Genomic DNA, 15,237 nt, shown 5'->3' with positions numbered 1-15,237 from the left:
GGGCAGATTTATTCTGTCAGCTCACAGGTTACAACAGTTTCCTGTGTGAATTCAACACATTCATTATGGCACTTCACAGTATAGCTGCTATTAAAACAGGTCTTCTATTACTGACCACAACAGATCTGTGACATGGACTGAAACTTGGTCCTGCATGCCTGAGTTAGCCGTTATTCTACCGCCATACTTCAGATATACAGTATGTACATCAGCACTGCTTCACTACAACAGTYTCACCTGCAACCTGGGAGCCACTGCAGACTTTATTTGCATTAAAGACACAATTAGCCACTGGAAAGAGTTTCCTTAACTGTAGCAACAGGCATAGGAAAATAAGTACACCCTGGCTGCTTCCAGAGGATTTTACAAASATAAATAAGTCATCTGTATGTGGAATCGTTGCTAAATAATTTTTTCTTATCTCCAGGTGTGTTTTAATACCAATATGGAAGTGTATCGGTAACACGTTATGTTATTCCCTCACCAAAAACACATGCAGCTTTGTAAAACAATTTAAGAGACCACTTAAAATGATCAGTTTCTCTGATTTTGCTTTTTATAGGTTGTTTGAGTAAAATGAACTTTGTTCTTTTATTCTATGAACTACTGACATGTCTCTGAAATGCAAAGCAAATATTTAGTATTTGCAGAAAATGAGAAATGGTCAAAATAAAAAAGATGCAGAGCTTCCAGACCTCAAACAATGCAAAGAAAACAAGTTCATATTCATTTAGAAACAATACAAATGTTCTCACTCAGGAAGAGTTCAGAAATCAGTCTTTGGTGGAATAACCAGGAGGTTTTCAATGCGGTTCAGTGCAGAGGGCTCTTTATTTTTTCCAGAGCTGTATGTTGCCTTGATTCTTTCATGCATGTTCCAGAAATCATTGAATCTCCCATGGCAACCATTCAGCTGTGCAAAACGTCTGGATGGCCCTAGCCCCGCCTTCGAGACGCAGCTCCTCAGAGCTGCAGCTTTCAAGCTTCTGCTTCACAGAGCAGCTCATTCAGCTCCTTCAGACTAGCCAGCAGCAATTAGCAAACACCTCAGGTGGAAGTGCTGAGCTCATATGAGCTACTGCTGAATGCAGTGCTGGTAAAAATGTTAAAGGGTCAACAGAGGAGCCATGTTGTGATGATGTTCTGAAGTTGGAGTTTTAGAAAGAGCAGGAGTTTTAATTTTTCTTCATTAAATTACAAAGTCATACAGCAATTTTATAACAGAAGTTAACATAGTTACTTGACGGTGCTATAAAACTGCACTTAGTGGAAAATGCATGCTGCCCCTTTAAGAGTCTGCCAAAACAGGGTGTACTTATTTTTCCTGTGACTGCATCAACTATCAGGAACATTTTTCAGTTTTTTTATGGCGGTCCTTCTCTAAGTGTGGAATGGTTACATGGCAGTAAACATTTGACCCCCCCACTGAGGTGGGTCCTTGCACAGTGGTCTCCGTTTATCAGGAAGCTGATTAGGCTAACGCCTCACCCAGAACACGGGAACCCACTGCGGCTCCGTCTGCACCCTCTCCAGCGCCACCTGGAGCTCCGCTAAGGCACTCACTGGGTCCTCCTTCACCAACACGTAGTCCACCCAATGGCCGTAGCACTCATCCATCTTCTCTGCAGACTGCTTCATTTCCTGGAGGTCCTCCTCCTGGTGACAACCAGACGCKTACTTTCACTSAAACATCACCAGTAATAAGAATCCGTATGCTGCTTTCCGTGTGAGTTACCGTGATCCCGGCGCTGAGAGAGGAAGAGGAGCCGAAGTGTTTTCTTTGGCAGTCGGGGAAGCGAGGCGTCACGAAGATGATGTATGGTTTGAACTCGGCCGTTCGCAGCGTCTTCAGTGCCTGAATGATGTGGAAACATTCATCACAATGCAGCTAAACCACCTACTATGGTGCGTTACAGTCATTTATAATTAAAAATGTATCTTAAACTGAGATGTAACACAACAACCAGCAGACTGATACATAAATAGAACCTTCAAGTGTGTTTAATTATTATTTTATCAATTCAASCAGTTTTTATCCGTTTATTGCCAAATTGCATCAATCAGTCCCTCYAGTTTCTTTTTAATTATCATGGAAATTCACGTAAAAATCAACAAAACCCTGCACTTTTTTTGCGCTAATGCATGATTGTAGATTTTTCACAAAAATGGAGAAACGTATTCCCCATTTTCTGAGTAATGTTTTCTTAATGTTTTCTTAATGTCAAGTTATTATCCATAATGATATGGCGAGTAATAAAAAGGCGCAAATATTTCAAAATTACTGCCACAAACACTTTTTCTATTGCAAAACAAAAATCACCAAAACGATTGMGAAATTCTGGATGGACTGAAAAGATGTTCAATATTATTTAATGTTAAGAATTTATTTCTATTTCTACAGACTTTATCAGTACATTCCGGCCCTTTAAGAACATCCATGGTCTTGATTTGGCCCAAAAGGAAGACGGGTTTGTCATCCCTGCTGCAGATGGTGACAGTCATACTCACCTCTGGCTGCACGTCCACTAAACAGACTTTGTTCTGACTCAGAACTTTATGAATGGACTCCAAGCTGGTGCCGTACAGATTCTCTTTATACTCCCCATATTCAATAAACCTGAAGAACAAAACATAATTCTCATAAAATAAAAAAATAAAAAAATTCTACTTGTTAAAACTTTCTATTTGTAACACTGTTTGTTTACTCACTTCCCATTCTGGATGTCGGCCTCAAAAGCTGCTCTGCTGATGAAGTGGTACTCCACTCCTTCTCTCTCGTGAGTCTTTCTGGCTCGGGTCGTGTCTTCAGGTCAAGGTTCAAACAACCACCAGGCCACGTGAGATGGAGATAAACACACGTTTTTGAATATAGAGGCTGCATCAGCTGAATTATCCGTTTTATGTACAGGAATGCTTACGGGGAACAGCCAGACCAAACCACCGAGGATTATCTGCTATCACCTTCTGTTTTAGCTCCGTGACTCGAGCTCCTAGCGAACCTGTGGCCCACAAAATGATTAGTGTAAACATATTTCTAAAAAAATTTAACCCTATAATTTCCATCAAATCTGATATTGGAAATTKTTTACCTTTCCATGTACAAGTCAAAAAAGAAAAGGTAGCACTTTATTTGAAGGCTTATGCATAAGATTGACATGACAACCGTCATGAACATGAAAGAGTCTTCATAAATGTTTACCACTGCTGTCATGAATATCATTTGGTAAATAGTGACAATTTTAATGCAAAGCTGCATTAAAGGTCCATTAATAGTGTCAACTTTGCATTATTTGCTAAATAATTAAATTTTTAATGCAAAGTTCAATTAAACAAGCATTAAAAGCCCAATAAAAGTGTCAACTTTGCATTAAATAATCCTATARTTATTTATTTAATAAYGACAATTTTAATGAAAAGATGCACTAAAAGATAAATTAAAAGACCATTAAAAGTGCCAACTTTGCATTATTTGGCAAAAAATGAAACTTTTATYGCAAAGTTCAATTAAACAAGCATTAAAAGCCCAATAAAAGTGTGTTTTGCATTAAGTGTCATTTTTAACCAAATCCATGTCAGTCTTATGCAAATCCTGTCAAATAAAGTGTAACCAAAAGGAAAAAAACACACACAAAACAAGACAAAACAAATACAGAAATAGATTTTAAAAAGTAMATTCCTGTCGATGTCAACAGGAGCAAAAACAGTGTAGAGAGAATCATTTTGTTATTCATAAAGTATCGTCAAAATCCAAGCAGCATAAGCTTTCACACATTTTTTTCTAAAACATATCTCCAAGGAATTCCAGCTAAAAGAAAATATAAACCTTATTGTATTTGTTTAGCATGATTTTAACACATTTTCATTTAAAGACTGAAAAACACACTTTTAGCTTCTCACAACAGTAATTTAAATCTGTTTTTTTTTTTGTGTGTGTTTTTTTTTAAAATAAATCCTTCTCTCTTAAGTCCTAACTTGTTTCTTTCATTTCTGCTGCCACGCCAAATGTTTTCTTTGAAAATACGTCCGTTTTTTAACAGCGTACCTTACCTATCAGTACAATAAGGCGGGGCTTTTCTCCAGGGCGGGGCAAATATTGCGTAACTTCCTCATAGATCCGGAAGTCCGACCGATGGCCGTCTGGCGTTTGGGTCTCTGCCGGTGAACCCTGTCGATCTTTTTTCAGCCGGAAACTTCGGCGTAAACTGGCTGCGGTCGAGACATACAGACAACAGACTTATTGTTTATCCAGAAAATAAAAGAGACTCAGTAAAATGTAACAACTCCTTAAATATAAACTCTCTTTTTATTTAACGATTAGAACTGTGTTASAGCACTGCAAACACCGTAGGAAACCAGTAAGAGTACCTGAGTAAAATTCCCATGAGAAAGCATGGCCACAGAAGGCAGGAGCTGCCTTACTCTTGGGAGAAACTACAGCGTCATATTAGACCATTTATTTCACCAGTTTCAGTCACCAACACAATGGAAGCTATGAAGCCATGCATGCCGCGTCCGCCTTTCAAACACATGGGGGAAAAAATGAGCAGTTGGAGCTGGCCAATCAGATGCCACGACGGCTCACAGTGACACAGTGACACAGAGACAAAATGCCGGCTGCTCCTAATGTATCCCAACAATCCTGCTTGTTGGAATAAATTAGCTCAAAAATGCGTTTCAAAGAAATAGAAGGCACAAAAAGCCATTCAGATACTTCCTATGATGTCAGAGATTCATTTAAAATGTGTATATTTACTAATAATCAGTATGCTGCAGTAACAGATTATTACTTTTTTGGAAACAGAGAAAAGATTAACCAGATATTAAGCACTTAAAGACATTCAGCCAGCCGTTTGTTACTGATAATGATAATTAAAACATGTTCTAAATCAACGTAAACTCTAAAATCCAGTTTAATAAATGCATCAGAAACAAAACTAAATAGGAAAAGACTAAAACTGGAGAAGGAAACACTTAGACAACACATTTACAAAGGTACTTTCTGTATCGATTCCCAATATTCACATAGAAATATTCAGCTTTTCTCTACATCGGTTTAGTTACATTTCCTCAACTAAATTAGATAGTTATTAGAGCAAACGATTTAAATGAAACTGTTCTGTTGTATTTTGTCCCCCCTATGTAATAAAAACAAATTAGCTTAAGTTTAATATTTTGGAGGAGGAAGTCATTTTTCTTTGAATTAATCAAGTGCAAAAATTTCTAAGACTAATTTACCAACACTATGATGTAGATATTATGTGATAAGTTATTAAAAAAAACTCATTGCTGAATGGGACATCCCTGTAATCCTCTCACCTGACTGTTCACGTTCCAACGAACTAACAAAAAATTTATTTCTCTAGCAAAGAATAAATCAGCAAGCAGTCACTTGAATTATTCTTATTTTGGGGATTTGTTTTTTGTTCTAATAAAAAAAAAACAAGAAATAAATCTAAATGCTATTTTATAAAGTAATACATCAAATGTATTACTTTTGCCAGCAGGGGGAGACAAATCATGCAGTTTTACACATATTTGACATAAATGTACCATCAATGTGCATATCATTGGCCTTTTCCAAAATTTTGAAGATACCCAGTATTTTCCGCACTATAAGGCGCACCTTCAATGAATGGCCTATTTTTAAAAAAATTTCAAAAATAAGGCGCATAGAATAGACGCTTCAGATTCTGTTGCCAATTTGTTTCATACACTATTATTACACATCCACATTTGTAAAAAAATAAATAAAAAAATGGTCCCCAGTGCTTTATATAGTAGTCTGCCCCAGTCGTTGTTTCACTCACCGTGTTGGTGTTGCAATATTGTGCCCAACTGCTTTCTGGGTAACACAGACCAACCAACACGCTGCCGCCGCAGTCTCTGTCTCTCTTCCCCTGCGTCTCCCCCACCCCCTGGCTTTAAATGTATTATCAAACTTTATTAACAAACCAGCGTTCTGACAACTATCCCAGCATGCACAGCGCGCTTCTTCTTCTACGGGGGAAAAGGAAGTCAGCGGCTGCTTACCGTAGTTGCTAGGCCTGTTGTGGCTCAATATTGGTCCATATATAAGGCGCACTTGATTATAAGGCGCACTGTCGAGATTATAAGGCGCACTGTCGGGTTTTGAGGAAATTGAAGGTTTTTAGGTGCGCCTTATAGTGCGGAAAATACTGTAATTTAAAAACGTATTATAAGTAACACTGATGATCATTTCTTTATGAGGTTGTAGTAGTTAGTTCACTGTTTGGCCCATTTTCTTTTGATTTTATTCTTTTAAGAAATTAAATTATTTAGTACTTCTTCTCATGAAGTGATTGCGGTGGTATAATTAATAGATGGAAACTTTTCCAAACAGTTCACAGTGAAAGTTAAACCATCACAGAAAGAGAAACTCATCTGAAAACCAAATGTTTCTATCATTAAAAGTGGAAGTAAATGATTTTGTGTCCACTAAAGATTAATGTGCAATTAACAAACCTAAGAAGTAACATATCTTATTTTACCACTCCAACACACAATGTTAAATTTAGTGACAAAATGAGCTTTGTTTTATATCGTCAAGTCTTAATAACTATGTTTAAACTCTAATTTAATATCCTTAAAAACTTTCAGGAAAGTTCAGCTTAAAAAAAAAAAAGCAGAATACTGATTTAACTGTTTTATCTACTGAATTTAAAGGAAAACATAATACTGTTTGTCTGAGCCTTAAAAATGTAACTCATCCCAGCATATTTGTTCAGAACACTTTTCTTTAGAAAGCTGAGCACACTGGAAACTAAGAGACGGTTCACAAATATCAAAGGAAATTTTTACATTTCTTTAAATAAATGAATATTTAAAGAAAAAACAACAACTTTAATATGTAAAGAGCAGAAGAAACACATACAAACACTTTAGCAACAATAGCCTGCAGCCTCTAAAATAAAGCATGAATTAGCACACAGGCTAAGCCAACATGTGATGTTTCAGGCGGCGTGCTTCCTCACCTACATCCTTTCCATTCAGAGCACTTTTACTGTCACAGTCTTCTGTGGGACGACAAGCAGGGAGAAAACGGGGTGAGAACGGGGAGGGGATGCTGCAGAGGAGACTCAGGCAGGAGAGGCGTGGTATAAACAAAGTAAAAACAAATGTTTTAAAGCAAATTCATGATTCTGTATGAAGGAAGGATTAAAACTGAATCAGGATGTTTCTGAGTTTCAGGTGAGACACTTTGGGGGAATTTCAGAACGATATTAAGGCATGAAAATATGGTGATGTTTCACCAAGGCGTCAAACACAAAAGCAACAAAGAAGAAAAAATATTTAGACACTTTTACATGTCCTCTGAGAAGCAGTTTTTAGATTAAAAAAAAAAAACAATAAAAAAGCTTTTCATTGCTGTGTCTGAGCAGAGTTGGGTGGTAGCTAGTTACATTTACTAAATTACAATTATTTGAGTAACTTTACGGAAAAAAATTACTTTTATGCCTGCACTTTTTACTTTCACTTGAGTAATTTTATTATGAAGTATCTCTGCTCTTACGTGAGTAAATTTTCTACCCACTGAATGAAAAGCAAACATGTTTTAACCAAAAAATTAACCAGACACAGACACACACCTGCAGTTTTTGTTAAAGTTTCATGAGTTTTTATTGAAAGAAAGTGATTTGAATTTTTTTTCTTTTGCATGATTTTGTTATTTGTCGTTACTTCTATGAATTATTGATATTTTCATCCTTAAAATACCAAAATTTCTTCTTGGATTTATATTTTGGTCAGTCTGATTATGAAATTTTTAAATATTAAATGATAGATAATTTGATCAGTTTCTCAGTACTTGAGTAGATGTTTTACCAAATACCTTTTACTCCTCTTGAATAAAAATATGTTGAAGTAGTCCTGCTCTTACTCGAGTACAATTTCTGGTTTCTCTGCCCACCTCTGATCTGTTGTGTGTTGAGTTGTATTTGTGTTTAACGCCTCAGGTTGGTTGTTTCTGTCTAAAGATGGTTCATGTTTTCTAACATGAGGGTTTCTGAACGTACCTTTCTCTGTCCGATCAGCTGAAGTTGGCAAAGTGAGAGCAACACAAAGCATCATTGTAGYAAAACGTTATTACCAACGTTCTCGCCAATGTTTTTCTCAAATTAACAACCATTTCTAAAGTGTCATATTTCTGCTTTTCTGTACCTATTTTATCAGGGAGGTTTGGACCTGGATAACTGAGGTCTGGTGAGAAGTTCAGATACATTTATGATCACTCAATGCTGTTAAGTTTGGGCTTGTAAAATTATAATCCAATGTTTTTCTCAGAATCTGATAATTAAACAAAACACAACAGGGAAAAAATAAAAAACAAACCAGAACTGCTTTACAGGCGTAGTCCAGATATAAATGGTGGTGAAAGAAACAAACAAGCAAACAAAGAACTAAGGAAAAAAGAAGGGAACAAAGAGGAAAGGAACAAAGGAAGATAAGAAGGAAAGAGAGAAAACAAAAAGAAGAAAGAAGGAAAGAAAAAGGAAAAACAAGAGAACAATAAAAGAAAGTGACAAAGAAATTAGAAAGAAASAAGGAAACAGAGAAAGGAAGAGAGAAAGTAAAAGGAAAAAAACAAGGAAGGAAAAATGAAGAAGCAAACAAAAAACAAAGAAAGAAAAGTAAAAAGGAACAAAATGAAAAAAACAAAAAGAAGGAAAGAAAGAGGAAAAAAATAAAGAAAGTGAGAAAGGAAGGAATAAGGAATGTAGGAGAAAATGGGAAAAAGAAAGGAAAGAACAAAAAAGAAGGAAAGAGAGAAAGAATGGCTCAAGGAAAAATGGAACTTAGGACAAGAAAAAAGAAAGATTAAACAGAAATAAAGAAAAGAAGGACAAGAGGTTGGAAGGACACATTAAATCTAAATTTATATAAGAGAATCTGATTCACCAGTCATGTGACATGATTGAAAAATGTCTAGTCTGGAAATTTCATGCTAATAATAGATCTGCTTTTAAATTAAATCTTTTAACTATTTCAGAGATTAAACCCAACTTTTTAAATAATCTCTTTTTCTGCGTATCTTCCATAGATTGGATTYCATCTACATTTGATGTCATGTAAATCTGAAGTTGCTGGTCAAATGCAGAGATTTACATAAGAGTAAATAACTCTTACATGTTGGAGCTTTGGGAGACAGAGGAGCAGGAAGGGAATTCATCTTCATTCTGTATCTCAGACGCCTGGAACCAGATCCATAATGTTTCCGTTACAAAAGGGACAATACACACAATAATGTGAAGAGAGTCATTTTATGCTACCTCTCCTGAAACTGAATGGAGGGGATGAGGGCAGCACGCAGGTTGCAGTCGCCCACTTTCTTGGCTTGCCACCAGGTGGCGTCCTCCTGGCTGACGACCTGCAGGATGTCCCCTCTCTTGAAAGGAAGTCCCGCCTCTTGACACGGCGTTGCCTTGTCCTCAAAAGGTGTGTAGTCAAACAGAGCGCGCAGGTAGACCTTCAGGTCAGGAAGCAAAAATTACTAAATATTCTACATTATTTCACTGGACAAAACAATGAAGAGTTTAAAAAATACATTCAGTTACAGAACAAGATGGATGGATGGATAGAAATAAACAAATGAGGGAAGGATGAATTATTAATGGATAGACAGAGGGATGGATGGATGATGAAACGGATGGATGGACAGATGGATGGATGGATGACATAACGGATGGATGGACAGATGGATGGATGGATGAACTTTACTCTGCTCTCCTTCAGTCGATCTTCTTCAGCAACAGCTGGGATGATTTTCAGAGTGATGGAGCCCTGAGACTGAGACTGAGGAGACAGGAGCAGAGAAACATGGTCATCATCTTCATCGTCATTATCATCACCATCACCATCATCATCATCATCATCATCACCACCACCATCATCAAAATCATCACCATCATCATCATCATCATCACCACCACCACATCATCATCACCACCACCACCACCACCACCACCACCACCACCATCATCAAAATCATTATCTTCATCATCATCACCACCATCATCATCTCCACCACCACCATCATCCTCATCATTCTGATCAGTTGTTTGCTGTTTACCAGGATCTGGCTGATCTCATCAGGCCTTTTGTGAGTGATCAGGTTTCCGTTCACCTCTCGCAGCTCATCTCCTACATGGACCAGACCTGAAAGCAGACGTGTTTCAAACCGCAGGCAGAAAAAGACTGGAGCCATTTCCCACTGGCGACAAGTCAACAACATCCCCATGGCGACGGCCAGTCGCTTATAATCTGGAAATATGCAATTTTGTGGCCATAATCTCAAGGATTTGATGCCTGCTGACAGTTCAATGGGTCGCACAGTTTAATCTCCTCACATGTAGCAGCTCTGATGACATCATCTTCAAACATATAAGAGAAAGATTACTGTAGTTTCCTCTATAGGAGCTTCAGGATTATTTACATATAGCTCCTTCCTGCTGCTGTCCTGCTGAATGTTCATTTGTTTCCTAAAAGAACGGAAAGATTTAGCGAATCAGAGGCCTCACCGCTGCGGTCAGCTGCCCCTCCCCGCATGATTCTGGCCACAATTACAGCTCCGGTGGCCTCGTCTCTCCGAATGGTTGCTCCCTTGTGAAAAATAAATGTAAAAAAAAAACAGAAACAGAAATGAACGTTCAACTGGAGCTTGGGTTTTCTCTGGTCAAGGTAAGCATTTAAAGTCAATCCTCACCAGAGGTTCTTTGTTCTTAACCAGACGGACAATCTTCACAGATTCTTCCTCAAAGTCATCGTCTAAATCTTCTGGCAACGGGGGAAGAACCGGGTCAAATTTCTTCTGGGCAACAATGTCATGAGCTGACAGCACCGCCTGCATGAGCCAACAGATAAAACCGATGCATTAAAGTAAACCGAGAACACAGAGTTYGCTCATGGAGGCAGCGAGTTGGAGAAACTCTGCTACTTTATTCKGATTTGTTTTTTCTCAACTTTTGTTCAGACTTTTTTTGGCTGAGGTTATATGTTTGGACAGTTATTCCCTCTGGTTTTAGATACWGTGTGTATGGAAGGATTATTGGTCTGTTTTCTTAAACTTCTGCAAAACTGAAGCAACAAGATCTTRTTATTACAACTGTGAGCAGCTGATTAGCATCTCAAAAGCTCAAATAATACCTGAACTATTAGCCCCAAATCCCAAAGAAGTTAAAAAAGGAGAATTTAATGAGTCATACAGGGCATGTTGCTGTGAAATATTGTCTCTGTTGTCTGGAAACTAAGCTGTTAGCAAGTCAGCGACAGTCTTCAGTCAGAGGCCTCTTTAAATTCGCTGCAAGACTGACTGCTACCACAGAATCCCCATCCACAACTCTTTCAAGATACAACATTTAATTTCCCTTTGTGATAAAAACAGCATTTTTTAATTGAATAATGTAAAAAAAATCCAATGTTSAAGAAAAGTGGAGGGAAAAAGTTTTAGAGTAAATGCGAATCTACCTTCAGGTGAGGTGTGTTCAGCAAAAGGAGCAGCTCTCGCTCGTCATCCTGCAGTGGCCCGCTCTGAAGCTCTTCTGCTAGCTAACGAGCCAAAATCACACTTATTTCTTTTATAGATCACTCTATGAGATATTAGTGTCACACAAAGAGAAAAGAACAGTTCAATTTGAAGAATGTTTGGAGGGAAACTTCACTGCACCTACATCYTCTGCCAGACAGGAGGCGCTGTGTAGGACCGGAGTGGGGCTGTACTTCTCATACAGCTTTAACCGCTCATGGATCTGCAGGAAAATAAGAGAAACTAAATAGATGTAAGGAGTAAAACAGAGAGAAAAATGAATATAAATGAAACTTCTTTTTTAAGAAATCATAAGCTTAAATATCTGTTTAAGGGGGTAAACATATTACTTAAGAAGTAAAAAAAAAAAAACAAAACAAGTACTTTAATCAAATGTTACATAACTGATGGGAAGTATGAAGTCAATGCTAAAATTTTACATTAGTGTAAGCACACAGATTCAAACTTAGGTAAAAACAAATTGTAGATAAAAACAAAAAAAATAGGAATTTTTGTTCCTACGAAGGGGTAAGATTACAACAAAATAAATAATACTGCACAGTTACTAAAAAAAGCATATTGTGTTTAAAAGAAATGTGCAAATGAGGAGGATAATTTAAAAAAAACATGAATGCATATTTGTGAAAACAACAAATTATTTACAAGAAATTAGATAACTGTGCATTCAATAATTTGATATATATTATATAACAACTTAGCTGCTATTTTTAATCATATTTATGGAAACAGAGTATTAGTGGATTTTATTAATTATTTGTTGGTTGGCAGATTTTTTGTTGTTGTTGAATTGATGGATTTAAACATTATTGTCAAAGGAACAGTAGATGCAAAGAAAAAGGTTCATAAATGACATTTTGTACATCTAATGTGAAGAATCTGCTCAACCTTCATGAGGTAACCGATGCTTTTCTCACTGAAGACGTCTCTGAGGAAGACCAGGTCCTCCTTGTGGTTGGCGCCAGGGTGGAGCTGAGATGTGAGGATGGCCAGAGTCTCATGCAGCCCTGCAAATAAAAATAGTAAATAAAAAAATTATCACACCATTATTAGCATGCTTGTTTTATTCCCTCACAATCCAGTTTTTAAATAACGGACAAATGACCATCGTACAACATCTGGCTTTTTGTAAACACATCAAACGTGTGAACAAATATGTAGGACATTTATTTCACTCTACCTGTATTTGCAGAAACGATGGGCATGGCTTCAACCCAAGGAGGATGAGGAGATGGAGAGAACGAGGAGGGGAAAGGAAGGAAAGCTGACTGACTGTGTGGAGAGTCACACACAACTACAGGAAAAAAAACAAAACATTTTTTACAGACAGTTAAGGTGAATYAAAGTTGTAGCTCTGACAACTAAAACCTTTTTATGCATGACATTACAGAGGGCAGAGCTCTGATTGTAATTTCTAATTAAAAAGCCATTAAATGTAAGATGAAGGAGAGAGCGGCGTCCTTCTGACGGTGATCAATGGATTCATTCATGCTGAAGCTTTGCTGTAATTATTACCTTCTCTTTTTACTGAGGCATGAAGCTAATCTCAAACTGCTGCACCGGAAGAACCGAGGTCAAATAAAACTGGAAAAGTTAGCCTTGAATGATACCATCACTCTTCATTCCACCGATACTAAAGTGTTAACATTTGTCATTCTTGGTCAAGAGCTGCGTTTGTTTTGGAGACATTAATGAAASTCTAAAGGTCAAAGGTTCAACCAGCCCCTCTACTTTAACCAAATGAAACAAAATTGATGTTAGACGTTTGCCCTATGTTTGTGCAGGAAAATTGTATCTCACCAAATTTGGTGTCAATCATCACTAGAACGTTGTGCTGCAAGAAAATAAGCAATATCAGTGRTTACTGTGGTGTATATGTAACAAAAAGAGACAAAAAACTACTTTTGGCTGCTCAGTTTGATTTGATTTCATAAATGTGGGAGGCACGGAGTGAAGATCTTTGACCTCCAGAAACTTTTGTTAATATCTTAAAGTGACAGCAGCTCAAATTAATTTTTTTGCTCCTCAAACCAGCACAAATGTAGCACAAATTGGTGWGTGGCTATACTGTAATAATGGGTTTCTCTAAATGCTGCGATGGCAGTAATTTTACTCGAACATTGTGCTGCAAGAAAATAAACAATATCAGTGGTTACTGTGGTGTATATGTCTGTATATAACAAAAATGACAAAAACCAACTTTTATCTGCTTCTTCTGAGCCCTATTATTTTTGYGCAGCTGTGCCTGAACTAATCCTCATGCAGTATGGTGAAAGACTTATGTCGCCACTGTGATTACAAGCCATCTGTGTGAAACTGCTCAGCTGAGTCATGACCTTTAACCTCAGTCAAAGACTGAGCCTTAAACCAGGCATCAATGATAATAATACTCCCAGACTGATTCAGTCTATCGCTGCTGGATGCGTTCATGTTACAACTTCAGTTCAACTTCACTCATTATGCGTTTATTGGCTGAATGTGCAGAGATATAAAACTGTTTTTTCCCCACATTAAAGTGTTCTGTTACAGTTTCAGAAAATATACTTAAAATGTAGAAAATCTCAGTTCAGATAATGTTGGGAAATKGGAATTCTTGACTCCATTTTGAAAGCTGGTTAAATACAACACAGATATTAATGGTGAATGGTTATCGCCTGCTTAAAACTCAATGACTGGCTTTTCTTTAGCTTTAATCTTTAATAAGACAAAATAATGTATTTCAATTGYCAAATGTGTATTTGTGATATTATGTTAAATACAAACGTATTTAAACATAGTAAATAAAAACTTGTCAGAGTTRGCATGATTTTGAGATATTATTTTTTAAACTGCTATTTACAGCTTGGCTTGTTCTCAAAACAAACAAACAATTCTCCTTCTCAACAACCTTTTGACAAACCTTCTATAATACAGGTTACATTTAATTTCCCTTTGGGATTAATAAAGTATTTTTGAATTAATTTCAATTTGAATTCTCTCTTGGCACCAAACATGGATCAGCTACCGAAGAAGGTACAATAAGATGCTGTGCACTGACCTTGCAGGCTCACACGTCTTTTCCTTGGTTAAGAAAACAATAAATGTGTCACTGTACATTTAACACAAAGGATGCCGCTTTAAAATTGCAGTTGGTCATAACCAGACTAACTAGCTTATAGTAGCTTGCTATTTGTGTTTGCACCGCATAAAGAGAAAAGCAAAAAAGGCTTTAATATAAATACTTAAAGGAAATTAAGGGCTTTGTCAAAATTCTAGTAATGCTAAAAAAGGTTCTCACAGCAATATTATGAAGAATATTCAATATATTACATTATTTTAGTTGCAGTTGGAATAATTTTCTGTTTTAATTGAAAGCAAATATCATATTCTGCCTTTTCCGCTGAGATTTTGGTGTCAGCAGCACCTAGATGCTCAGGGTCATTATTACACCGTGAGAATCAGGCTTTTGCCTACTTAGCACATTCCTCGTCTTTTCTATGTTTGGCCCTGAGAGTCGACAATCCGACTCTCTCCAATCACAAGCTGTCAGCGACAGCTTAACTCCAGCATCATTCTGGTGTTTCTCTCACTCATTAACTCGAGTTACTTATGGTTTCCACGGACCATATGGTGCTTTTATCTAACCTCTAGGATTTAGACGACGGAGCGCGCAGCGAGAGCATGAATGAAGATTTCAATGT

The 15,237-nt window shown here is 37.1% G+C and overlaps 1 protein-coding gene across 2 annotated transcripts; it reads right to left on the bottom strand.

Annotated features, from left to right (window-relative positions):
• Positions 1 to 1,167: 1,167 nt before the first annotated feature.
• Positions 1,168 to 12,875, bottom strand: LOC103481339 (MAGUK p55 subfamily member 3-like). Of its 2 annotated transcripts, XM_008436737.2 has the most exons (19): positions 12,738 to 12,875; positions 12,446 to 12,564; positions 11,685 to 11,762; positions 11,482 to 11,562; positions 10,721 to 10,858; positions 10,536 to 10,617; positions 10,088 to 10,173; positions 9,736 to 9,810; positions 9,288 to 9,484; positions 9,145 to 9,209; positions 8,034 to 8,051; positions 6,993 to 7,034; positions 4,366 to 4,431; positions 4,048 to 4,206; positions 2,919 to 2,999; positions 2,710 to 2,803; positions 2,509 to 2,617; positions 1,736 to 1,855; positions 1,168 to 1,656 (listed from the first exon to the last, which is right to left on the bottom strand). In XM_008436737.2, the coding sequence occupies exons 1-19, from the start codon at positions 12,760 to 12,762 to the stop codon at positions 1,477 to 1,479; spliced, it is 1,815 nt and encodes a 604-aa protein (XP_008434959.1). In that variant the 5' UTR covers positions 12,763 to 12,875; the 3' UTR covers positions 1,168 to 1,476. The 2 variants fall into 2 exon arrangements, with proteins under 2 accessions (XP_008434959.1, XP_008434960.1); XM_008436738.2 differs by lacking the exon at positions 4,366 to 4,431.
• Positions 12,876 to 15,237: the final 2,362 nt, after the last annotated feature.

The sequence above is a fragment of the Poecilia reticulata genome, linkage group LG19, assembly GCF_000633615.1.
Source record: "Poecilia reticulata strain Guanapo linkage group LG19, Guppy_female_1.0+MT, whole genome shotgun sequence".
NCBI classification, from domain to species: Eukaryota; Metazoa; Chordata; class Actinopteri; order Cyprinodontiformes; family Poeciliidae; genus Poecilia; species Poecilia reticulata.
The sequence above is the reverse complement of the archived record's forward strand: the minus strand, read 5'-3'. Positions and strand labels throughout refer to the sequence as shown.